The sequence below is a fragment of the Orbicella faveolata genome, unplaced genomic scaffold (assembly GCF_042242905.1).
Source record: "Orbicella faveolata isolate gen_17 unplaced genomic scaffold, um_ofav_v1 contig_35, whole genome shotgun sequence".
Classification (NCBI taxonomy): Eukaryota; Metazoa; Cnidaria; class Anthozoa; order Scleractinia; family Merulinidae; genus Orbicella; species Orbicella faveolata.
In genome coordinates, this window is record NW_028301564.1 from 13,414,854 (window position 1) to 13,439,679 (window position 24,826).

A 24,826-nucleotide genomic window follows, 5' to 3' on the forward strand; every position below is an offset into this window, starting at 1 on the left:
CAAAATTGAGGTATCAGAATGAGTTCAACTTTGTGGAGATGAATGTGTGAGTAAGGCAGTTTTTTTTCAGGAATTGAAATGTTTTGCATCAGAACTACAAATAACTGCATGTTAATGTTACGTACATGTTCATGTAGTTTGAATCAGAGAAAAGTGTAACTTGGAGATTGCGAGGCACTGATTTGCTCCAGGAAATGTCAACTAGTACTACTTTGAATTGCATTTTTTTTTTAACTAAAGGGGAATGCAAGTGAGATGAACGAAAAGAATGTGATAAAAACGGACAGAACGCGCGGACAAACAGAAAACCCAACTAAAGAATGCGGCAGCAAAACCAAGGACAGTTTCATGAACTTTACATGTATTACAGTTCTAAATTCTTTACAAACTCTTACATTTTGAAAATGTCATCAATACGTAAATATTACGCTTTGGTTACATATGGTGCTACGAACGTTGGGAGCCTTAAGTTGATGAAAAATGCCAAATGTCACGTAGCCTTTGATGACTTAAGCCACGTGACGAAATGTCACCGAGCCGGAAGTTCAAAGCCACAGTCTTCATTGAGGGTTGGGGCCTGGCACTGGATTTCAATCGTTGTACATGTATCATAGTTCTGTTTTTCTTGGTTTTTTCTTAACATTCTAGGCCCAAGCCACCCACAGAATGTCAAAGTTCAAACTACGTCTTCTGTTTCAATTCGTGTGACGTGGGACGAACCAGCTTTTCCGAATGGAATCATCAAAGAATACATCATTTCTTATGGAACAAGCAAAGACTTCCAACCGTACGAGCAAACAGTGACAGGGAAAACAACGGAACGTGTTCTAGATGGCTTGGACAAGTTCACTACTTACTTCATCAAAGTCAGGGGCAAAACGTCAAAGATGGGAAATGCTTCCAAAATATTGAATACAACAACTTATGAAGACAGTAAGTACTGTGTAACAGCCTTTGGCAAGATAATGGTATGTTTACTGAGTAAATTTTTTTTTTTCCTTTTTAGATGCAAATTTAGCCCTTCCAAATTAAGCTCAATCATTTCTGCACCCCTCTCTCAAGGTTCTTCTTCTGGTCAACACAACTGCTATTGTTATACCTCCCACCTCAAATACGTTTTCCGATTGGAGGAGTACGTGTCACGTGTCATGGGTCAAAACTCAGTAACTCTTAAGGGAATCAACAACTTGAACTTTTCACTCGCACGTGATCAGGTCGTGCACCTCAAATTTGTGTGTGGCAAATTTGTGTGTTAGCCGGCGTCAAGCAAGTAATGTTTTCTCAATTTGTTCTATTTTGAGGGTCTTGCGGAAACAGAACTTACTGTTTCCGGTGGGGCGAATCGTTAAGTGACGAGTGCTTATTAATCGAGCTTAAGAATGACCTGTTCTCCATCCGCTCTAGAAAATACACCCATCGAAAAAACTCTAATTTGCCAAGGGTTTACCTGTATAATGGGATTTTGCGGCGTTTATCTCAGTAGAGGGTCCTTTCTCAAACCTGGAGTTAGGCGAATGGCAGTTTTTCCTAAATCAGCAAATAACACTCTCTGCCTGGGTACAATATACCATTTGAAAGCCGCTGATCAGCTTATTTAATAACTGACATCAGCAGTTATGAAAAAGGTAGTCATTTTTAGAGAAATGTAAAATGTGAAATTGAAAAGCTTCCAACACGTATCAATTCTCAAATATCATAGGTACACCCCTGAACTATAGCTTATTAAGCAGGTCTTAGTACATAGCTTGATGTGAAACAAGTCTTGCATTCCATGTGCATCTCAAAAAAGAAATTGGAAAATAATGTGGGTTGGTCAACCATGCCTTAGATAGTAGGGGGTCACAATCTTATGCCTTCAATGAGCAGATCTTTACAAGGCAATTTTCATGGCAAAAATTCAAAGAATCTCTCAAATATTCACAAAGGTATGCTTGTGTGCCAAATGGCACTCTCAGGGAGTTAAGGGTCATTGTATCATAGAGCCAGTGGTTGTTTCTCAAAGAGCTAGGTTTGTTGCCTGTGCATCATTCAAAATAAGAATATTGCTGCTGTATACCTGCAATTGGAGCTGAGCGCGCATTTTTTTTTAAACATATAAATCTACCTGCGTTTTACATGTATCCCGAATGCCGTTCTCTTATCAGCTGTTTCTCATTGTGTTCTGTTGTATATAGTGAGTAGTCTAGTGGTGTGCGGTTGTTTACAAAAAGGCGGCCGCTGGATACTTTGTGTTTCCGAAGTGTGTGTGAAAAGGATTTAAATATAATTGTTACATAATAATTCTTCATATATCTGCGTATCTACAACAGGCCCCGGACCTCCTAGGCAATTCAACGGACAAGTTATGCCAGATATGGACGTTTATCTCTCCTGGAGAGATCCCGTTAGTTCCAATGGGATTGTGAGGTTTTACTACATCAGAATTTACGACACCAAAACTGGCCAACAGGTGAAAAATCTCGTGAACAAGACTGCAGTGAAACAAGATCGTACCCAGTGGCAATTGATATCCAACCTGAAGCCTTTTACAAATTACACCTTCACAATCCAGGCTGTTACCATCAAACCTGGAGAGATGGCTAACTTTACAGCAAGGACGGATGAAGGAGGTATTTTAATTTATGATTCGTTGCCCTTTTTACAGTCAACTCTTGTTATGATTGCGGACACCCCTAGTTTCATGTTATTAACTTGTAGGGCCCATTTATTTTCATGCATAATCGTATGAACTCTATAACAAAATTCTCGATCATGATTGGTTCTCCAGGCGCCTATTTTTACGTTATCAGTGCGCGATCATGCGGGTGTCCAATTACAGGTCTCTAATTTCGACTTCTTGTTATTTGATACCTACGTGAACGCCAATCGCTCATCAATTACGTTAGCTTCAATGGCATCCTTCTTGATGTTCCCTACAGTTTTACAACGTACGGAAAACACTACTGACTTTTTCCCACAAACGAAGTTGTCAGAAGACTTTCTTAATCTCGAAATTTGTTATTGATACGATTAATTAGTAATTGGTTCTCGTGCCACACGAATTAGGAAGAAATCGGGCTCGTAATGTCAGATCGGCCTCGCGCTGAGCGCTCGTCCCATTTTGAAATTACTCGCCTGATTATTCCCTGAATTGTACTCCACTCGGGCCCAGTACTTTTACTCGTCTTATCATATCCCGTAATACCGGGTTGTCCGTAAAAGCGGGATGTCCGTGATAGGGAGGTTTCCGTAATAGGGGGGTTTCGGTAATAGGGGGTGTCCCCAAGGGGAGAGTTGACTGTATTCAGTTGCTACGCTATTCTTGAAAAAGATACTAGCGACTTCAATTAATGTACATTTATGTGCTGTAATTCTGAATCCCCCAGATCACTCATTTAATACACTTGCTTTCTGCGGCTTGAGACCTTCGCTTGTAATTATATCAAATGGTAAATTTATTAGCCGCTGAACCATCTCGTTTGTTATAGTCCCAAGTCAACCAAGAGATGTCACAGCTAAGCTGGTGAACGATGCCATAGTTGTAACGTGGAAAGAACCACAAGATAACAATGGAATACTCACTAGATATAAGGTGAGTAAAAAGTACTCGAACAACGAGCTCAATTCTCAGTAAAGAACAACAAAATTACGTCAATTAAGATCAGGTATCCAAACACTGTCACCGTTGTGTTTTCCTTTCTTTAAACTTGATGCGTTTGAGAAGACTCAAGAAGAAGGTCAAGAAGCAATGGGTATAGCCCCTCTCACTGTATACACGAAATGTCCTTGACTTAACGCGAGTCTTGCCTACAGTAGTTGTGTAAACCACACCGGAATACCTGTTATCATTAAGGATACGTGCAGGGATGTCCAGTCCTCCGACCTTTTACCTCCACTTTTCCCAAGATATTGGTGCTATTTGTTTTCAATTTTCTACTTCAAGGTGTTCTGCGAGGGCACACGAGACTACAACAGTTCATTCAGAACTAGTATACAAGTGGTAGAAGCTGTGAACGCGCGACGGTCTGTTATAAAAAAGGACGAGTTAAAGCCCGGTACAAAATACAGTGTTTATGTTAAGGCAACCACAGTAAAGGGAGATGGTGCTGGAAGCGATCCTGTCGTACTGTATACTCCTTCAAAAGGTATGCACGAAGAGCTGATTTTTATTGATATGTAATGAACTCATTTTTTGGTGCCTTGTTCCGCAGGGACGGTAGATCTGGGTACCTGATATAAACCCGTGGACTTGGGACTCCAGGGTCTGTACACATTTTAAAGGACAGTAGACCAGTCTGGAGAAATATGTGTTGTCCTGATTATAGTGCAATGTGCCTTACAAGTATATGTTAGCTGGCGAATTGTTGAAATTCGGATAAATTAGAAAACTGAAGTCTCCATGTGTTGGTCATATGTCGAGGTTATCCTGTGCTTGTTCAAGTCGTTCTGCAGTTGTTCCTTACAAGAGAAACTGTTTCTAGTTGGAGTTCAACTTGTAAAATGTTTACTGCACACACGAAGATATTGTGTTCTACCTAAGTAATGAATTGTCTGCACTTTCATGTATATGTGCACCAAAATTAAGCGATAGTTTCTCGTAAATATTTTATCTTCAGCGCCTCCTCCACCACTTCCTCCCAGAGTAGTTGAAGGTGACGTCACGCCAACGACAATTACTATTTCTCTAACACCCTCTTCAGATAGCTATGGAAAAATCATGTAAGTTGCTCTTAAAGTATTTCAGCTTATCTACAGCAACTAGGAGACGTTAGGTTTTACAGCTGCAGTTATATTTATTATCAAAAGCTGTGCAAAGGACTCGGTTGATCGATGTGAACTTACATGGTGTTATTAAGTTTGGTCCTCTTTCATCTTTTGTTGGCTCAAAACGTTTTAGACAAAGCAGTAACATAGACACACGCTCTGTACGCGCCAGTCACTGCTGGCGCGAGGGGGAGGGGGAGGGGGACAAGCATCCATTAAGGGGGGGGGGGGGGTGGCGGTGTGGTAGGGTTACTTTACTCTGTAGTTGAACCAGCATTATAGACCTCTTTAGCTTGGGCGGTTTGTTTTCCCACTGCAGACCAAGTGATGATACTCTTGAGAAATCTTGCTTTCAAATTTTTAAATAGACGCATGTATATGAATGAATAATTTTAAGATGAATAAGAGAAAAAAATCTCTAGGGAATAATACGTGGTCTACAGTGGGAAAACAAACCGCCCAAGCTAAAGACGTCTATTGGGCACTAGGCTCGAACGCACATTTGACCATCTACTTAGTATTGAAATACCATAAATAGTTGAGGATAAAATGCTTTCTCGTCCTTGCATTGTCAATGTTACTTCACTGTCGTTTCTTTCGTAGATTGCACCAAGTTATAGTAGAAATGGTGGGAAAAGTGAGCAAACGAGAGGCAAATTCTGTGCCAGACGATATTTTTGGCTACAAAGAGGCGGAGAAAAATGGAGATCGTTTCTACATTGCAGCTGAGTTCAAAAGAGGCCAACTGCCCGCGGAGTTCATTCTTGGCAATGGAAAAATATACGGAGATTATGAGAATGCGCCCTTGGAGCCAGAGACTCAATACAAGGCGTATTTGAGAGGAGTAACCGAACATAAGGGGGTAAACCTCTCATCATAATAGTCAGAACCATTTCAGTACAGTCATAAAGTTTCTATCAACTGTCGTCGCTGTGTTTTTTTACTTACTATGTGATTGAATATGTAATCACCTCTCCAGACTCAGGTTTTTTTTTTTTTTCCAAAATTCGCCTCTAACTAGATTCCAAGCCCTAAATCGTCAACTTTTTTCCTTAAACGTGTTTCGCAGTTTTAAGATTTGTAATTTTTACTCATGTTTTTTTTACTTTTTTGTCGTTTCTGCAGAAATGGCTTTTAGGAGAGCCAGCCGAAATCAGCTTGCCACCAACGGGTAAAATATTCTTGTTGTTGTTGTTGTTTTCATTGTTTATCCATACCATGCAAGGTTGTCTTGAGACCGTGCATGTAAACTGTTTTAACGTGCTCTTGCTGGTCTATGAAGGATATCTTCCGTCTGTCTGTTTTCTCAGGTTATGCCAACGCATCATAGAGATCTAGTGTGAATGTTTTTGTTGTTTATTTAATACCTGTTACATTGTCGATAAATTGTTTGTAATACTGATTGACAATTTGTTTCTTATAGTAGCTTGTTATTGTTAATGTAAGACCCCGTCAACACTACACCGGAGAAATCTTGAAACACAACAATCACCGGTCAGTTTGGATTTGTGTCTGAGGAAACCGCGGGCAGGAAAGTCACGTGAATATCGTGATGTCCTCGTTTTCAGTCCACACTAAAACGCAAAGCCGGCGTTTTCAAATTCCTCCGGGTTGAAGAGCGTTTTCGTGTCGGATTAGTGTGGACGGTAGGCCAAACCGTAGAAATAAAGCTGCATTTTCAAATTCTTTGGCGTAGCGTGGATGGAGCCCAATAGTGGTTTTCCTTGTTTTATTATTATCTTTCAGGCGAGGAGCCAGTTGCTAAAAGTGTTGACAACATTGTTGGTGTGGTCGCTGGTATTTTAGGAGCACTGATTCTTATCGTGATTATCATCATAGCAGTTTTGCTTTATAAAAGGTAACTGTCCCAGTTATGATAATCGCAACAATAATGGTCTTATTTACAATAGTAATGATGTTTGTTAAGCTCCGGCCAAATGGTCGCAACGTTTCAACGCAACGTATCGCAATATTGTTAAGCGCAACATGTTGCGCGCATTTGGCCACCCTGTCGCCACATGTTGGGGTTTGTTGGACCAAGTTAGAAAATGGTCCAATTGTTCCACCCAGCAATGTTGCGATATGTTGCGTTGAAATGTTGTGATCGTTTGGCCGGGGCTTTATACATCGAGTACGAAGAAATGTAGTGATATTTTATGCCTGTTCTTTTGAAAACGAACTGATAGTGATTTTCTAGATTAGATTCAAGGATAGGCTCGATTTTCGTCGCTCTCTCGTGTCTGGAACAGCGGCTGGTAACCGAGCCTAATTCGAGGATGGCCGGTAGTAAAATCATAATAAGCGCAGAATGCATTACATTTGGTTACTTCGAAAAGAAAGGGTGGTGACTAGGACAAAACACAAGCGCAAGTTTGTTCTTGACTTCTGATTGAAAAAAATCCCACAATGAAAACTTCAAACCTACGAAGGGTGAAGACTGCATTTCAGATTTAAATCGTCGAAATCACTGTGACCTGGGATTCTGTGTTGCCGGTGTTGTCCTTGTTGCCGTGTAAACTGTAGTTATGTTCCCCAAACAAGTCTTTATATATTCTGTTTGTAAACTAATATCAATGAGTGACAAAGATAACCCCTTTTCGCACTTGTTTTCATATCAGGTCCAACAGACCACCGAATGCAAACCTTGATGTAGAAAATCAGAAAAGAAAGCGACGAGAGTTTGAGCTACGACCCTCCAGTAAGTTTGAAGCATAGAGTAAAAGTCATTCGCGTTTAAACAATCCATAGTGGGCGTTAACATGATTCTTCTTGGTTGCGTTTCAGGTACTAAAAAGAAACTGCTTGCTGCTCCAGGTGAAATTACAAATGATGCAGACCATCCCCCCATACCCGTGGAGCAGTTTGGGAAGCATGTGACGAAAATGCACAAGTCTGATGATCGTGGATTTATGATCGAATACAATGCAAGTATAGTTTCGTTCCCCTTCCCCCCCCCCCTCCAAATCCTGCCCTTACGCTTTCTCCCCCCTCCCCCTCCTCCCACTTTCTTCATCTCTTCTCCCTTCTTCACCCACCTCCCTCATCTTTCTTCAACCCACTTCCCTTCTTCTTATGTCCTCTGAAACTTTGATGATCATTTTGTTACTATTTCTGCAGAAATTGGACAGTGGTCAAGAGTATGCCAGTGATGCCGCGCTGCTGCCAGAAAACAAGGCAAAGAACAGATATGGCAACATTATTGCTTGTAAGATAACCTCCACTGTCTACTTTGTTTCTATTATGACTGCTTACGGATTGATTTGCGTATTTGTACGCTAAATGTTTGGGCAAATAATTTGAGTTTCTTACTCAATAGGACTGTGCTCTTTTGCTGATGAGACTCAATGTGTGTCGGCAATGACTATGTGGTTCCTGTTTTAGCGTTGTCTTGCCTCTCCTTTGACAGTGTCATCCAGGCTTAGTTTGAAAAATTACAGACCCAAAAACAAAACAAAACATAAAGGGAAACAGGCAAACACGTTAAATATTGCGATAGCTTTCGTTTGAATGGACGCACTTGCAAGCTTCACTAAAGTAATAAACTGGCTGTGGGATTATTTCATGGAATTGGGGCAAGAGAGTTAAGGAAATTTTATATAAAGGTCAATAGTGATAACGCAGTATGCAGTAGTTGGAGATGTACTTGTTACTGTAGCCTGCGTATAAAGGGGAAGGGAGGAGGAGGAAAAGAATTCGGGGAAAGTAACGCCTACTACAAAGCCGTTTCTTTTGCATCTCTACCTACTGTTTTACCGTAATCGGACCAACAGAACTGTCAGTTCAATGACCAATCCGAATAAGGCGCGCACTTTTCTGCATGACTGGCTTTATGCTGGAAGGCGTGAAAAAATATTCATAGCAGCGAGCATTGTGAGAAAATCTTCAAGCCGTGTAATGTCAGCAATTCCCACAAAGGTTTGTAAAAGAGGAAGAAAACCAAAGAAAGACATTCAGAAAAACAGCAGCTGTAGATTTTGTGGAGTAAACTATACTTCTGGAGGAGGAAGAGCGTCATTTGAAAATCTGTTTTCGCCGTCGGGCAGAGAAGAAAGTGTCGGGCTGATTTTAGCTGAGTGTTGTGGTTCGATTGGGTTTCCACTAATGAGAGACGAAAACTTTTCAGAGCGGGTCTGTAGATCTTGAAGTCGCAAAATAAGAAATGCAGCTGAACTGTACAGTTTTACTGAGCAAGCTGTATGTAGCACAAGAGTCGATGAAGATTTAAACTGCAAGGATTCGGAAGATCGATGCAAAAGACAACTTCCCACCACTATCACGCCTGAAAGAAGCAACACCAAAAAACAGCTTATCGGAACAGACGGTAAACGCAACCAAAAAAGTACTGGAAATGTTAATTCCAAAAAACCTTGTTTTCGGATGCTAAACAACGGAGAAATCACCAGAATCGTTGCTTTAAAGTCCTTGGCGCGAACAAACATTTGATATATGAGGCTTTTGCTGTATCCTGTGGGCAACACCGCTATAATACATCTTTTCCATCTAGAAGAGATTTTACTGCAACTTCTTGCTCCGGTTTTAACTTGAATTCACTACGAGCGACGACGTTCAAATCAGCCAAAGCTCTCGCTAGCATATCCACTTCGGCCGCCATTTTGGTTGTTTTCGCGTTACTTCACAAACCCGTCCTATTGTCCGATTAACCAATCTGAATTTTGCGGCCGCCAACGACCGCAGAAATGAACCAATAGGGGTCTTTATAGCAGGCGTTCCTTTTTCCCTGCCCCACGCCACTCCACCGTTTTTTTTGTTTTTTTCCCGAATTCTCTTTCTCCTCCCCCACCCCCTCCCCTTTATACGCCTGCTACGCAGGCTATTGTTACTGTAGTTTGAGTGGCTGATACCTGCAGTTACCTAAGTTGGCCTTCGGTATTTCTGTTGTTTGTATAGATGACCATTCTCGCGTTGCACTGTCCCCAATTGAAGGAGTGGCAGGCTCGGATTACATTAACGCCTCAAGAGTTGATGTAAGTGATAGATTTCTGTCTCGGAGAATTGCTTTTTACTTTTTTATTACTTTTCTTATTGTACTAGTTTCTCTTGTTACTTCATTCACGTGAACATGAACCCCGTGGCTCACGCTGTATAAGCTAACTTAATTCCTAAGATCTTACTTCACAGCGTTTATCATAATTTTACTCGTAATGAATCGAATTGAATTCATGTCAACATTTGCGATTCAAAGTTATTACTGTATATTGTAAATTTTTTCTTTCTTTTTTCTCTATTTTTGATTGTCGTCTCCTTATTTCCAGGGATACAACAAACCAAACGCATACGTTGCTAGTCAAGGTATGTATCGATGTGCTCATTGCCAACAATTACACCCTATCGGTTTTCTAAGACTCTTTTTGATAAGAATATCGAACCTGAAATAAGCGAAATTTTAATATATAACTTAGGTAGAGATTTTGTTTACAACATTTGTTTGCGTGTTAATTTTTTTCTGTGTTGATGTGTTATGGGCTTTTTTTCTTAATTTTTTTTTTTTTTAATGAACTTTGTCTTAGCTTTGAAAAGTATGATATGACTTCATTTCCTAACAAAGCCAGCTTAGAAAATGATAAAAACCTAAATATATACGAGGTAAAGCGATAAGCACGTGTGCAGTGTAGCCCAATAAAGACACCACGCAGTTCTATTTGGAATGTCAATTCCTGGTCCGTTTGCTTAACTGAAATACATGCATGTATACTGTACTATACTCTGTAATCTAAGCTGGTACACAAGCATATTTTCCGCTCAAAGTTGGAGGCAAAATCCAGCCCGGACATGAGAAAGAACTTTAAAATGTTGTTAATTCGTTTCTTACAAGAATGGGCTTTTTCAGAAGTAGGGTGGATTATCTGATCCCGTCCTCCCCCTCCCCTCCCATGTTTGCCATGCCCTTGCGATTGGACAATTTTTTCCCAACGTTATTTGTCCCAACAGGCCCAGTCCCTCCCGCCTTTGACGATTTTTGGAGGATGGTATGGGAACAGCGGTCAGCTTCAATAGTCATGTTGACAAATCTACAAGAGAGACACAAGGTATGTAGCTTGGCGAAATTTGCCGGCTACAAGAATGTCATAGGCAAATATTGCTATTCTATTTTGCGGCAAGTAGCAACAGAAACTTCAACTAGTAATGGAGCAGAGAGAAGATGCAACAAACCTGGGAGCGGTCTTCCTAGAAACTTTTGTTTCCACTCTCACGGGAACATTCGAAAATCTTGGGTTTTTGTAGTTATTGTCTTTTACTCTATAAACGTGTTGCACTGACTACGTGTAAGTCGTTTGTGGAGAGCGATGGTCTTGAAATGGAAAAGGAGAAAGTCATTTCACTCTTTGTGCTCTTTAATATGGAAGATGTCCTCCTACTGTGAGATGACAACCTGAACTAATTTTGAAAATGTAGAAGGCCCAGCGACTGACTGATCCTAAAGGGAGATGATCCAAATTAGAGATTTTACAACGATGCTAAGAAAGCATTACTCTTAGTACAGGTGCCCTTGATACCATTACCGTATTTTACACCAAGGGTTGTGCTCTTGTTCCTTTGCATCATCTTACATGTATTTCGTATGTGCATTATATTTCCAGCTGAAATGCCACAAATACTGGCCAGACGAGACACAGGACTACGGAGACATTTCTGTGATGCTTGTTAAGTCAGAGCACTATTCAGACTACATAATAAGAACGTTTAATGTGAAGCGGGTTAGTAGCATTTCTGTAGTTTATTAATTACCTTGAAGAAAAGGCCGCGAATAGTGCCCAAACTTTATAGTGACCTTAAATAATTTACTTGTGTCCTTTCCAGGAAAGCGAAAAGGAGGAGAGAGAAGTGAAACAGTTTCATTTCACTGTGTGGCCTGATCATGGCGTGCCTGAATATCCCACTGCCTTGCTGGCATTCAGGAGACGAGTCAGAGCTTATAACCCGGCTGATGCTGGACCGCTTATTGTGCACTGCAGGTTTGATATCGCGTTTGTTTCCTGTCAGTCATTTGTTCATTTTTGTCGATATTTGCTTGTTAGTTTTTGTATCACAATTTGCGTCCGTGTTCTTGTTAATTGTTTTTCGTCATGTTCGAATTGATTCACAAGCACAGTGAATATTTCTTAAAGCATAAACAAGCGAATATTAACGTTAAAAGCCGACGTTTCGGCGTCATCGTGACACCATTCTCAAGGCAAAGTGAACGAATAATGCGATATCGATGATTTGATTTCTATAGTCTCTACAAATTAACATAATAACAAAGGATCACAAATTCTTCAAATAAATACCTTTGCGCGAATCATCCCTAAACGTGCAAACAGAATATTATTCCGCATTACTGTTTTCTTCGTTGCTGACTTCTTGTGCTGTTTCGTTTTGTTTTCAAGTGCTGGAGTTGGCAGGACAGGTACATTCATGGTTATCGATAGCACGCTCGACAGGATAAAGGCGGAAAGTACAATCGATATTTTCAACTTTGTTGCTTACTTGAGAACACGAAGAACAGCCATGGTTCAAACAGAGGTGCGTAATACATCCTTGTTTTATTCTGATGAAAATCTTAGACCAAGACTTTGCCAAGGTTTGAGATTTTCCTGTAAAGACCGAATGTTCAAGGTTAATAACTTGTTGATTATATGGTTTTTTGCTTTGTTTTTTGCAGCCCCCTAATCGGCCCGTGGGCATTACGGGAGAACAGTGCCCCAGAATTAGCCAATCAGAGCACGCCTTATCTCGGCTACAAACACAATCCATATAATAAAAATGGTTATTGAAAACTTCCAAGTACTATTTAAGATTACAATATTACTTTATTTAGATCTATACGTTTGGTTTGTTTCTTTCAGGAACAATACACCTTTTGCCATGACGCCATTTTAGAATCCGTGCAGTGCGGCAACACACAGATCTACGCTCATGACTTGAGAATAACGCTAGCTCGTATGAATGAAGGGAACAAAGAATCCAAAGTGACACGCTTTGAGTCTGAATTCAAGGTGAGTAATCATGCTTGCGTTTGTCCAAGGCCCCGTTCACACTACGCCTGAGGAATTAGAAAATGAAGGCATCAAACGTTTTCCGTCCACACTAAACCGGAGAAATTTCAAACGAAACAATCACCGGTCATTTTGGATTTGCGTTTGAGGAAAACTGTTGCAGTGAAATCACATGAATGTCGTGATGTCATCGTTTTCGAAAAGCTTCATTTTCAAAATGTTTTCCGTGCACACTAACACGCGAAGCTGGGGTTTTCAAATTCCTATATACGGTTTGAAGAGCGTTTTCGAATAGCTGGGCTTAACCGGAGAAATAAAGCTGCGCTTCAGATTTGTTTGGCGTATTGTGGACGGGGAGTGAGGCTAAACTCTGGCGCATGGCCATACATGTAGTTCAAATAATTGAATCAATAAGTAATTACCGCCTTTTGCTAGCCCAGTTGGCCAGTTTTCCAGGTTAGTTTAATTAGCTTTTTGTACTTTTTTCAGACACTCAACAAAGTCAGCCCAGTACTACACAAAGGACACTGTATTGTGGCGTCGTATCCAGAGAACAAGGAGAAAAACAGATCGCAAGAAATTCTAGCACGTAAGTGGTCATCTAAAGTGAATTAAAATGTTTTTCAATGTAGTGAAATATATTCGTTAAATCGTCAACTTTTGTTTTGATTACCAACGTCTCATTTTCACATTCATTCATGACTTTGCAGAGCAGATAAAGAGAAAAACGGACACGAAATTGAACTGATACTAAAAGGATAACCCACGAAAATTTACATTTCAAGCGCGTGACTAACGGAGTAAAGTCGCTATTGTTACTTAAGTACTGTGCTACACTTGTTTACATTAACTAACTGTGTCTCGTTTCGCAGCTGACTGTTATCGAGTGATTCTTACTGCAATTGATGACAATGAGTCCACTTCCTACATAAATGCTGTTCATATTTCGGTGAGTTATCTTTTGGAAACTGCACGGAAGATCAAAGAGCTACATATTTGATTTTGTTAGATCCCAGACTTCTGCATATGACTGCGCAAAATTTTGTCGAATGTCTATTTCGCTCCTAGCTCATGTCAATTTTTCTTCATTTTAGGGTTACAAGCAGCAGCATGCTTTTATCGTAACGCAACACCCTATGACTTCCACCGTGACTGACTTTTGGCGCATGCTCTGTGAGCAAGAATGTTCCTGTGTCGTGTTGTTTGATTCAAAAGAGGAAGAAGCGGTAAGGCAACATATAATACCGCTTGTAAAGCTAAATATTACTCTTGGGCAACACTGGTCCTATGAATCATGTCTCATTTGGCAATAGCATGCCATGGGTTAATGGTAAGATACCTGAGATGTTGTGGAGTAGGTCAGTAAGATGGTGTCTGTCGTTTGGTTGGTTGGTTGGTTTATTGGTCACTTCAACAATCTCAAAATGGAGACTGCGGCAACTAGAAGTTGTTTGTTTGTTTGTTTGTTTGTTTGTTTTCTGTTCCCTTTGGTGATGATTAAGCGCTAATATAGTAACTGTATTTCCATGATGTGTAGGATTTCCCAGTCTTTTGGCCCGAATCTGACACAGCGACCTACGACGACATGTTAACGGTCCAGCGGTTGGCTGTCAACAGTAGCAGTGTAGATAACTTGAAGGCGAACTATGACCAATCAGAAATCACCGAGAAGACCTTTAAAGCCACTGACCTGAGAGTAAGTATGGCTTGCACGCAACATAGTAATATTTATTCTTCAGGTAAAATTGATGTTCTGATTCACGATATATATTTGCCGAAAGCACACCAGCATATGTAAATAAAGTGGCCAGGTATTTTGAGGTTGCTCCTCCCGTAGTGTTGATGTGTGGTAGTTGTCAGTCGGCTTCCTGGAAATTACTTGAGGTCACTGTTGAAAATTCCACTTCCTGTTATAAGTGTTCTTTTAGGGTTCGCCTGTTGCCGTTTATTGCCTGAAATTAATATTGAGCAAAATAGCAGGCATATTTTGTCGGAACATTCAGTCTCAAGCGCTCATGCACTACTTATGTTACAATTTTTCGACACTTATTATCGCATTTCGGACAAATTTTAGACAAAAATTTCGGACACTGCTGAAATATAACTAAAGTAAATTTACGCCTATAAAAGCGAATTATATTGAAACAACATCTATGGAAATGTAGTTTTACCCTACCCTCAGGGTTTTACAGATACACCGACGAGAAAAGAACACGTATTTAACAGTGTCTCAACAAGAGTTCGCTCCATAAAGGGAACTAAGAGCTTTGGAGCTACTTAAAAGTCTTTTGATATACCGTAAACATTTCAGGCGCGTAAAAATTTCGGACAGTTTTATTTTCGGACACTTGTTTACTAACATTGATTCTCTCTGACGTCTGTCTTCTCTAGACGCCTGAGAAGAGTCTGCGGATAAAGATGTTTCAGTACAGTGGTTGGGCCGATGGCAATAAAGTTCCCTCAGGTTCTGGTCTGATTACTTTGATCGCTAAAGTTGAGAAGTGGCAGCAGCACTCTGGAAACGGACCCATCACAGTTATCTGCAGGTGAGTGATACACCTAGGTGAGCGTATACCTTTGTTAGATTTGTTCAAAAAACCACTGCGTCCGTCTACACTTAATGCGTAAAGTTTAAATGTTACATTCACAGTCGTCTGTTAGTCTGTTTAGCTGGTTGTATTTCGCGTGGGAGTACTCCGTTTTGGCGACGAAACTGCGAAATTAAAGCCGCCACTCTTAGCTGTGTAAATAAGTCAGCTCAAAATTTCCATAGATAGACCATTTTACAGTTGTGTGAAATGTAACCGAGCCTCAGCATGGAAGCGAGGTTTCGATCGATCTTGTGACGATAAAGATTAAAAACTAGTTAGCACGATAACAGGACAATATATTTCAAAAGTGGCGAGGTGTGTATGATTACATTAAACAAAGACAACTCTAGCCTCTCTTCTCTTCAAATGCCTGACCACGAAGCACAGAGCTGTGAAATGTGACATTGCTTTGTTGTTTGATTTTCTTGTTGTCCTTTGTTTTAATTGTTTTTTGTGTGTTTCTGTGCTTTATAGTGACGGTCTTGGTCGCAGTGGAACATTTTGTGCGCTGTACTCGGTGCTTGAACGCCTGAAGATCGAGCAAGTCATCGATGTATTTCAGGCGATCAAAGCCATGAGAATTTCCCGCCCTGGACTGGTGAAGACTGCAGTAAGTTGAAGTTTTGGATCGGTAGAGAAATTCTCATTACTTTTTGTTTGTTTGTTTCTGTTGTAACAATGCTGAGAATTTGGTAGTAAAGTACATCTAGACAATTCCATAATTATTTGACTGCCCTTTTTGCAGGCGGAGTATAAATTTATCCATTATGCCATCCAAGATTACTTATCAGCCTTCGATGACTACGCGAACTTCAAGCCTTGAAAGACAGTCTGCTTAGAACAGAAAAGTATGAATTGAAAAAAAAAAGCTAACAGCTATGAGGACGCTTGAGGTCTCCTTTTGAGATTGTAGCGTAAATCAGCCACGCTTTTAATCAACTTTCAGATCAGCTTAAAGCTTAGTAGGACTAAAATGAGTTAATATCGCGTGCGTAAATTTAGTCAGTCTTCAGACACTTTATTTTGTCGTGAGTTCGTTGATATAAACGTCTGTGGACTTGGATACTCTTACCTGACACCCGCGGGTCCCTAAAATGAACGCATGTTCCGCTTTGGAACTGTACTCCCTCGCGCGAAATCCACGCTATTAGTGGAACAGAATTCTGTCAGTTATATCCGCAATTCGATTGCGAATCAATTGAATTAACTTCCTTTTACGCATTAGTATTCTATACAGTATAGTTATTTTATAATTGTACAGAGACTGAAATAGCAACAGAAATAAAAGAATGACCTAGAGGGGTATAATACCTCCATAGAAAATTAGAATAGCGACTGACAGAAGGGACTTTCTACGGAGTTACCGACAGTTGCCATAATTGAATTGATGCTTTTTAGGTGATTTCACATTAAAAGTGATTTTTGATAAAGTGTACATTAGATTACTGCAGGAGTTTTATGTGGTCGAAACTTAGTGTTTTGTTTGCCCGTTATGTATTATAGATACAGTGTAGGTCTGCATTTTGTCCAAAAATTGATTATCGATGGAAAGGTCATTGTTTGGCAAATTGCTGGTTTCAAAGTTCTACGATAGTCAGTGAATCATCAAAGTTATTATCGTCTTAAGTTGACATAAAAGAGTGGGTAAAAGTGTCGCGAAACAGTTGTTTAGGCATGGTCTCATGGTCTGACACTACGTGAAGGATTTGCAGTAACAGATGTAAGAGTAGATTAAAATGAAATGCACATTTAGTAACTTAATGGTGCTATCCCTTAATGATAGTTTTTATTATATATATGAAAATCTTTTATAAAGTCATTTCAGTATTGTAAAGCATTGACTTTGTTTGGTGACTTTTTGCGATGTTTGAAATGCCAGTTTCGTATAGTTGCATGAGATTGCTAGCTCGAAAATTACGAAGCCTTAACACACCTTGAATGCGCCAATGTGTGTGGTATTTGCTCTCAACGGTATGCTAGGTAACTCTGTAAGAGGTTTATTGTGCGTGAGGTAAATTGAGACCTTTTTTATAACCAGGTTGAAATTATGAAATGTTTTTACATGTAAAATGTAGTTAGCCAGATATAATATAGAATTATATCTAGAAATAGCAATACCGAAATGCTGAATGCGAACCCTAGTCAAATCGCAGAGGCTTTTTCTTTTATTATAAATCTATTCTATTATTATAAATATAACAAGTATTTTCTTTCTCTAAGCAAGTGCATGAGAGTGAATGTATTTCCAATAGTGACCAGGTTATGGTTTTATAATTTATAAGTGATATTTTACCTATAACTAAATCTAAATCTATAAGCATAAAGGGGTGTCTTTATTCTAAATTGCCTAAGGAAAGGACTGCAGTAATCCAGAAACATGGATAACCTTTATGCCCGTCATCGAAGCATGAAGTTTTTATTTTTAACCTCAGTAGAAGGTAAACAATTTCAGTGTTTTCGAGGGAAAATATAAATACTGTTTCCCAAGGAACCAGTGATTATTTTGTTAGATAGCTGCAGTTTTGTGCAAAGTACTAAGGCAGGAAGAATTAAGAGTAACCTCTGGTTAGTGGAAGAGCGGGCGGCCTTTAGATTTAGTCATTGCTACGTGACCATAAATCAACCAATAATAGCGCACGTTAGGTTCAACTTAACTCCAGCTGTATAACAAAAACACTTATTAAAGTATGGTATGATAAAAATGAAAATAAATAAATTTATGAAGTTAATGGACGCAGTGCTGTGTGTTCCAAGCTTCCTTTTATATTGTTTCTTAGAAATAAAATGTTTTTTTTAATACAATAATTGTTCACCACTTGTGTATTGCACTTCATTCGCTATTGGCCATTCGACCAAACTTTATCTTTAGTCCAAAGGAAATCGTTTCTAACTCTTGGAGTGTGTGTAGTCTTGACTTCAAAGTCAATGCGAAATTGGACACAATAATGAGGGGTGGAGTAGGTGGTGCTGGGTTTTAGTAGCGAGGGAGGGTGGGTGGGTGGTGTACGTGAGCTTACATAAGTGCTGGGAAGAGGTTACAGATATTACAATACAGACCCTCACAAAGATATAAACACGCTGAATACGAACTTGAGTTGCGTGTGGTTGTCCTAAGCTACGTGTCTCCCAGTGTTTTATAATTAGTCACTGTTGCCTTAAGAAAAGAAAACAGAAACGTGTTGACACTGAAAACTGCAAGAAAAAATAATTGAAAATTGATTTTTCAATTCCATTTAATTTTACAGAAAATCATTAAATTCAACTATTTATTTGAACGTTTTAGTGCATCGAAGTTAACAGTTTACTCGAAAGAACAAATTTTCTTTTGTTAAATCATCAGAGCATTTTAACCGTGACAACCACAATGAAAAGAGCCGCCAACTTACAATAGTTCAAAAAATTAAATCCAAACACAGCTGCCGCTCGTATATTTTTATGATCTAACATTACCGGAGCTCTTTTGCGTAATACAAATCTGGGAAGCATTTTGTTGCCAGTGTACAAGTAGCCAAAGGTATAGATAGCCAGCTGAGTTGGAAAAATCTGAAACTTTGTCGCTATGTCGTTTGTGGTTGGAAACGATTCGTTTCCACACCAGCATCAACAAGAACAGACCTTACTTCAGCAACATCAGATGATCCCTCTTCCTTCAGCAATCCTTTTCACCTGCTTGGCACCAGTAACAGTTCTCGGCAATGGATTTTTGCTTCTTACATTTTACAGGAACTCTCCATCACTTCTTCGCACACCATCTAACTTCTTCATCTTCAGTATGGCGTGGGCGAACTTTCTTACGGGTTCTGCTCTGCAACCGCTGTTAGCGTACCACTATTATTCTCTCTATCTAAACGAGAATCTTTCCCTTATACTCCGGAAAGTGATGTCCGCGTTTTCCATTGTTACAATGAACGCTTCAGTATTTAGCGTCTGCGCTTTCTCGTGGGACAGTTTTCTGGCTTTGACCCAGCCCATTAAACATAGAAAGTGGGTGACCATCCGAAGGGCTAAAATGGGCATTGCTTGCGTCTGGATTTACCAAATCGGATTCGCGTGCTTGTTGTTTACAAACATACCGTTGTCATTGGTACTTCGGGTCGATCTACATTTGAACACGACTTTGACATCTACACTCTTGCTTGCGTGTTACGTTTGTTTGTACAAAGCTTTTAAGCAGCGTGAACGGAAGAGAGTGAGGTCTTTCAACAGTCCCAGACCGCATATGAGCTTCAGGGCCAGAAAAAGATGCGCCAAGTTGGAAAGGCGCATGCGTATGATTATCTTCTTGTTTACCTTGGTGACGACCATTCCGATTCTGCCAGTAACCGTAGTGTGGCACTTGACATGGTATTGCAGTGAGTGCCAACGCAACCAGGAACTGTTGCTGGCTGAAAAAGTGCTGAACCAACTTGTGTTTGTCAAGTTTGTTCTTGACCCGTTTGTCTATGCCTGGCGCTTGGAGAGATACCGGAAGGCGTTGAAGAAAATGTTGTGCTGCAATCGCTGATACATGGGTATTGCGTTCCATTGCGGACAAAAAGATATAGATGGTGACATGTTGAAAACCATAATACGAGGGTTGAAAATTGTATAATAACATAGAAGGTAATAAAATTATTATATGTCGAGATTGACAAAATATCTGTTGACTAACGATATAATGGTAGTAAACAGATGTCATGAACCCCACCCCCCGTCCACCCCAACCCCCCCTCCCAACAAAAAAGGACTCGACGCGTACGCTTTGAAATTCGAGTCCACAAAAGCTCTGAGTTGAGAAAAAAAAAGTACGAGAGAACGCTGACCAGTTGTCTTGCTAGTCTATGGTTTCCTTCAAAGTAAGACAAAGTTTCGGTCTAAAATGGCAGCCCGTTGGTTGCCTCTTGCATTTTTTTCCTTCTTCTTTGCTAGACTTGCAGAGAAATCGGAAATACAGCTTTAAGTTTAGCGTTACATTACACTTACGAAATTTTGTTTCGATCCTAAACATCAAAAAAGCTTTGCAGACTTAACCTTCTCTTGATTATGATAACAATGGTTGTATGGATAGTCCACATAGCAATGTACATCCTGTAGCAAACGAACACTTCCGGAGACCCTAACCAGCGAGACAGACACCTTAAGACACGGGACGCATTTAGACAAATTGCGCGCAAGCGAAATATATCTGATGGATTATAAGCGATGGTATTCGGTCTCGCTATTTTTACACAAAGGAAGTAGAGTAACTTATTGTCCTCTATCCTTAATTGTAATAACACCAAACATGAAATTTCTTATTCTTGTCTTGGGTTTTAGTGGTGATAACAGCCACTTGATTTCCACAACCAGATATCGCTTCCCGAATGGGGAATGCGGCTCTGACGTCACTGATCCATCCATGCCTGCGAAGAAACAAAAGAAAATTTTATGACCTCTTAAAAACACACATTTCGGATCGATGCAGCCCTTTACTACTAGAATCAAGTTCAATTCAAGTCGATCTTGATTCATTCAAATCTTCGATACTAACCTACTCACAATCTCCTAATTCACAGCTTTCATAGGGCTTTTTACTGATATGGCGGGCCATTTTGAATTCTATTGTTTCAAATAGCTATTATGGTATGCTCAGGGGGCTAAAACATAACAATTTTCTTTTGAAGCATCCCTTAATAGCTATTTGAAACAATGAAATTCAAAATGGCCGCCGTATCGGCCAAAAAAAGTCAAAACTATTGATCTTCCTGAGAATTGACTTAAATGATGTATAAGAGCAGCTGAAAACTAATATTCATACAAATGTTTGCTCCGAATGGGTTCTTGGTTTTGTGATACACTACGCTTGAATTTCCAAGCTTTCGCGTGACGCGGCAGTTACATGACGGCCTAGAGAGCTGTCATGGTGGTTAAAAAAGTGAATTATTTCGGGGAACTTGGCTATCTGAACAGTTCATGTCTTAGAAAAAGTATTATTTTAATGTTTTAGAGTTTCTTGAGGGACAAATTCACGCTTTTGTAGCAAAACTCAGTGACAGATGTTTCTGCTGGTTTCCGGCCGCCATGTTGGTGCCCATACCGATGGGTACCAGCATGGCGTCTCCATACAAATCTATAAATTTGGGTAAAAAATTTCTCCGCATATCTCGCATAAGAAAAATTGCCGTGACCAGAATTTTGGCGAGAGTCTTTGCATATTTACGTTCTCTCATTTCCCAGGTTCTGGACTTAATCTATTGACCGGTTTTGATTTTTATCTTAATATATTTTGAATTGCGTGACACTGAAAACCAGCAATTGTCCATTTGAAAGGTCTACAAAGGGTTGAAAGGCGAAATTTTCACAATTACCAAATGAGTAATCAGGTTTGCAATCAATTTTTTTTTTCTTTTTTTTTTTGCAATTGCTTAATTTCAGCTAACATGGCATTAAGATGCTGCTGAACTAAGCCAAAATCAAATCAACCTCGGGTTTATTGATGTTTTTTTAAAGATTAGCCACTTAACTGAAGTCGCAAACTCATGGTAGCCTCTTGCTGAAAATAAAAACTACCTTGAAAGGCTACCTTAAAGGCTACCTTAATTTTCGCGACACGTTAATTTCGCGAATTTTGCGATTTAAAACAAATCGCAAAATTAAAGCGACGCGAACAACAAGTGTTGCGAACAGAAGATGACGCGAAAATTAAATAACTCACATTAGTTACTGGTGGCATATAGTCCCACCGCTGCGTTTTTGATAATGGTGACGTTATTATACCTTTGATTAAGTCGGTTTACTAAATTCAAAGACATGTTTAAGTAACATTGCCAAGGAAATGAATTGTGTGTTAGTCGAAAACGCGAAGTTAAAGTGATTCAAAATACAAAATTTTCGCAACTGAAGTCGCGGGTTTTAAGTGTTGCGAAATACGCGCACCCCAAAATCGCGAAATATTCGTGTCGCGAAAATTTCATGTAATAAGGTAAATTAAATCATAACTTGTAGAGCTGTTCTGTCAAACAACACTAGTTAGCTACTTACACACAGATACTCAAGCCAGCACTCCAGGCTGTGTATAATTGATCGTAAGAAGCCATGGAGGCGTTCACCAATTTGCAAAGTTTCTCTGCCTCGTAGAAGTTCAGAGTCCTTGCTGTGAAGCGAGTGAGTGCTACCCTCTCCATCATGGTTCCCATGGCAATTTGCTGCAAATCTGTACTCAGAAAAAGGATCCCAAGCTATGGAATGCAGCCACTCATCACGTGCATATTTTCATACTTTTTGCTCATTACAACAGTACTTTATTCAAGCACTTAACAATTATAATAGTTTAATTTGTCAATTTTTTTCACGCATTTCGATTAGGTCTGATTTATAATCAATTAGAAGACAGACGCATAGATGACGGCATTCAGATATCTTGTTGTTCTTCATTACCTCACCTCACTTCACCTCACCTCACCTCACCTCACCTCACCTCACCTCACCTCACCTCACCTCATCTCACCTCACCTCACCTCATCTCATCTCATCTCATCTCATCTCATCTCATCTCATCTCATCTCATCTCATCTCATCTCATCTCATCTCATCTCATCTCATCTCATCTCATCTCATCTTATCTAACTCCCACCCTTTTGTAGGGAAGTGATGATTATAAAACTTGTATTGCAGTCGCAAATTCTCTACTAGCATTCACTAGCAGTCTTTCTTACCAGCAGTACACTTGTCATCGAAGAATTTCAAACCAATATTCTCAAGAGGACATTGGCAGTGAAACTGTCCTTCAGTGGGTCCATTGATGCAATCTTTACCGTGAAGGCATGGTGAAGAAGAACATGGAAGATACCTGTTGAGAGACTGGATACCAAAATATATATCTATATTTATTGTGATTGATGCTAACATGGATAACTGCTTTAATTAAGCAATTAGGACAATGATAGTACTGTAGTTATCTTAAATTTTACACCTCGAGAGTAAATCTAAAAACGGTACGAGACACTTCAAGATGTTTAAATCGATATATATCCCCTATTCTACAATCCCTTTAAAATTAATTACATGTTGTCAATCATGAAGGTCACTGGCACTTGCCTGTAAAATTACAGTCTTATCTAAAAACCTGTAAACCAAACCATCCAACAAACACTGGAACGAACAAACAAACAAACAACCAAACAAGCAAGCAAACAAAAGGAAAGAAAAGAAAAAGAACCAGGCTTTAGGTTTACAGCTGCTTGTTGTCAGTGCCCTCTTTGAAACGTGCCTCCAGGGAATCACGGTAGTTGTATTCATCCGTCATCAATTACCATGATTCCCTGCAGGCAACCTCGCGGTTCTATTAGTCTCCATGCACAAACTATATACCATTGTCATGTTTAATTGTTATATTTGTACCTTATTTTTCTTTTTTTAATTTTTATGCTAATATTGTAATTTCAAAATGTAAGGGCAAAATAAAGTGAAGTTGGAGTTGAAGTTCAGGCCTGTCTCATACAGGAAATGTGCTATTGTGCGTACGCGTGCGATGTTTTTTCAATCATGAAACCATTAGATACGGTATGTAAGAAGACCTTACCTCTTCTGTCATGCCATAATAGATAAACCCTTGTCTGCCTTGGATTTTTTCCGGTTCCAGTTTCATTTCAGAGTTGGTCAGCTCACATTCTTGAAACCTTTGCGTTTGCATCCCGCCAAAGTTGAACGAAAAGCAGTTCTTGTTTACAGCATTAATGCAAAGAAACAAACAATCCCAAAAGTCTTGTGCACGGTGCCGCTCTAGCAAGCTGCCATTAAACGACTTCCCTTCCAGTTTGTAAAAATGTGCTTTGCGAACGTCAAAAGGGAGAGGATATATCAGAGACAGAAAAAAGATGGCCAGGCACAGAAGTAAAGACAGAGGAAGACCTTTTGTAGAGGGCATTTGAACGTTTGAGTTGAGGTCTCGCAATAACCTGAAAGTTGAAGAAATATAATGGTAAAACTTGTAGTTGTCCGTTTCCTTTGCTTCCATTTTATTTTCGTTTATATCAGTTTGTTATTTGTAATTTTTGATAAGCAAGCTCCCTAGTTTGGGTCCTCGGTTTCATTTCGATACCGTTTTAGATGTATAAAAGTTTAATACCCGTTTCATGCCTAAGGGCTGCCTTTTCCCGAGGGAGATTTGAAGAAGTCATCCACTCGTCCTCAGAATGTTTAACTTTGAAAATTAAGTGTATGGGGGTTACGTTTCTACATTAGCCAGACGTCCTCGGACTTATTTTACAGATCTTTGAGAAGTCAATGTACATATCTCAAATAAAACAGAAAACGCGACGATACTAAGCTTCAGTATTATATCACAACTAAACTTTGAAAGTGTTTGTTGTTAATTAAGCATTTTTGCTCAGAAGATCACCCCAGGGTCACTTTTTTTATCACTGGAAAACTAGTTTGGATCCTTTGTGAGCTTTCCTGACTCTGACTTGACACAGAAAAAGAGGAAAATGTCATTTTTCTATTCATTACTCTACATTTATCTATTCGGTAATTGCT

General features: G+C 39.6%; 3 protein-coding genes across 6 annotated transcripts in view; 2 read left to right on the plus strand and 1 right to left on the minus strand.

Annotated features, from left to right (window-relative positions):
- The window catches only part of LOC110055496 (receptor-type tyrosine-protein phosphatase delta-like), a 36,937-nt gene extending 18,801 nt beyond the window's left edge, over positions 1-18,136 (plus strand). For all 4 annotated transcript variants that reach the window (XM_089272603.1, XM_089272604.1, XM_089272605.1 and 1 more), the window contains 25 exons: positions 649-933; positions 2,310-2,609; positions 3,468-3,571; positions 3,923-4,124; positions 4,596-4,698; positions 5,347-5,605; positions 5,869-5,914; positions 6,490-6,601; positions 7,362-7,441; positions 7,528-7,667; positions 7,861-7,948; positions 9,652-9,728; positions 10,017-10,053; positions 10,693-10,790; positions 11,343-11,459; positions 11,563-11,717; positions 12,132-12,267; positions 12,591-12,740; positions 13,230-13,329; positions 13,613-13,689; positions 13,835-13,966; positions 14,278-14,436; positions 15,132-15,286; positions 15,806-15,941; positions 16,077-18,136. In XM_089272603.1, coding sequence (XP_089128729.1) covers positions 649-933; positions 2,310-2,609; positions 3,468-3,571; positions 3,923-4,124; positions 4,596-4,698; positions 5,347-5,605; positions 5,869-5,914; positions 6,490-6,601; positions 7,362-7,441; positions 7,528-7,667; positions 7,861-7,948; positions 9,652-9,728; positions 10,017-10,053; positions 10,693-10,790; positions 11,343-11,459; positions 11,563-11,717; positions 12,132-12,267; positions 12,591-12,740; positions 13,230-13,329; positions 13,613-13,689; positions 13,835-13,966; positions 14,278-14,436; positions 15,132-15,286; positions 15,806-15,941; positions 16,077-16,154 — 3,326 coding nt within the window. In that variant the 3' untranslated portion in view covers positions 16,155-18,136. The remainder of the gene's footprint in view (positions 1-648; positions 934-2,309; positions 2,610-3,467; positions 3,572-3,922; positions 4,125-4,595; positions 4,699-5,346; positions 5,606-5,868; positions 5,915-6,489; positions 6,602-7,361; positions 7,442-7,527; positions 7,668-7,860; positions 7,949-9,651; positions 9,729-10,016; positions 10,054-10,692; positions 10,791-11,342; positions 11,460-11,562; positions 11,718-12,131; positions 12,268-12,590; positions 12,741-13,229; positions 13,330-13,612; positions 13,690-13,834; positions 13,967-14,277; positions 14,437-15,131; positions 15,287-15,805; positions 15,942-16,076) is intronic.
- A 671-nt stretch (positions 18,137-18,807) lies between these two features.
- Positions 18,808-19,990, plus strand: LOC110055497 (adrenocorticotropic hormone receptor-like). The gene has a single exon (XM_020761888.2). It carries the CDS (start codon positions 18,891-18,893, stop codon positions 19,833-19,835), a length of 945 nt encoding a protein of 314 aa, XP_020617547.1. The 5' UTR covers positions 18,808-18,890; the 3' UTR covers positions 19,836-19,990.
- Positions 19,991-20,232: 242 nt separating this feature from the next.
- On the minus strand, positions 20,233-24,277 carry LOC149103396 (aggrecan core protein-like). Its single transcript, XM_089273531.1, has 4 exons — positions 23,871-24,277; positions 23,005-23,149; positions 22,331-22,502; positions 20,233-20,712 (listed from the first exon to the last, which is right to left on the minus strand). Exons 1-4 carry the CDS (start codon positions 24,213-24,215, stop codon positions 20,574-20,576), a joined length of 801 nt encoding a protein of 266 aa, XP_089129657.1. The 5' UTR covers positions 24,216-24,277; the 3' UTR covers positions 20,233-20,573.
- Positions 24,278-24,826: the final 549 nt, after the last annotated feature.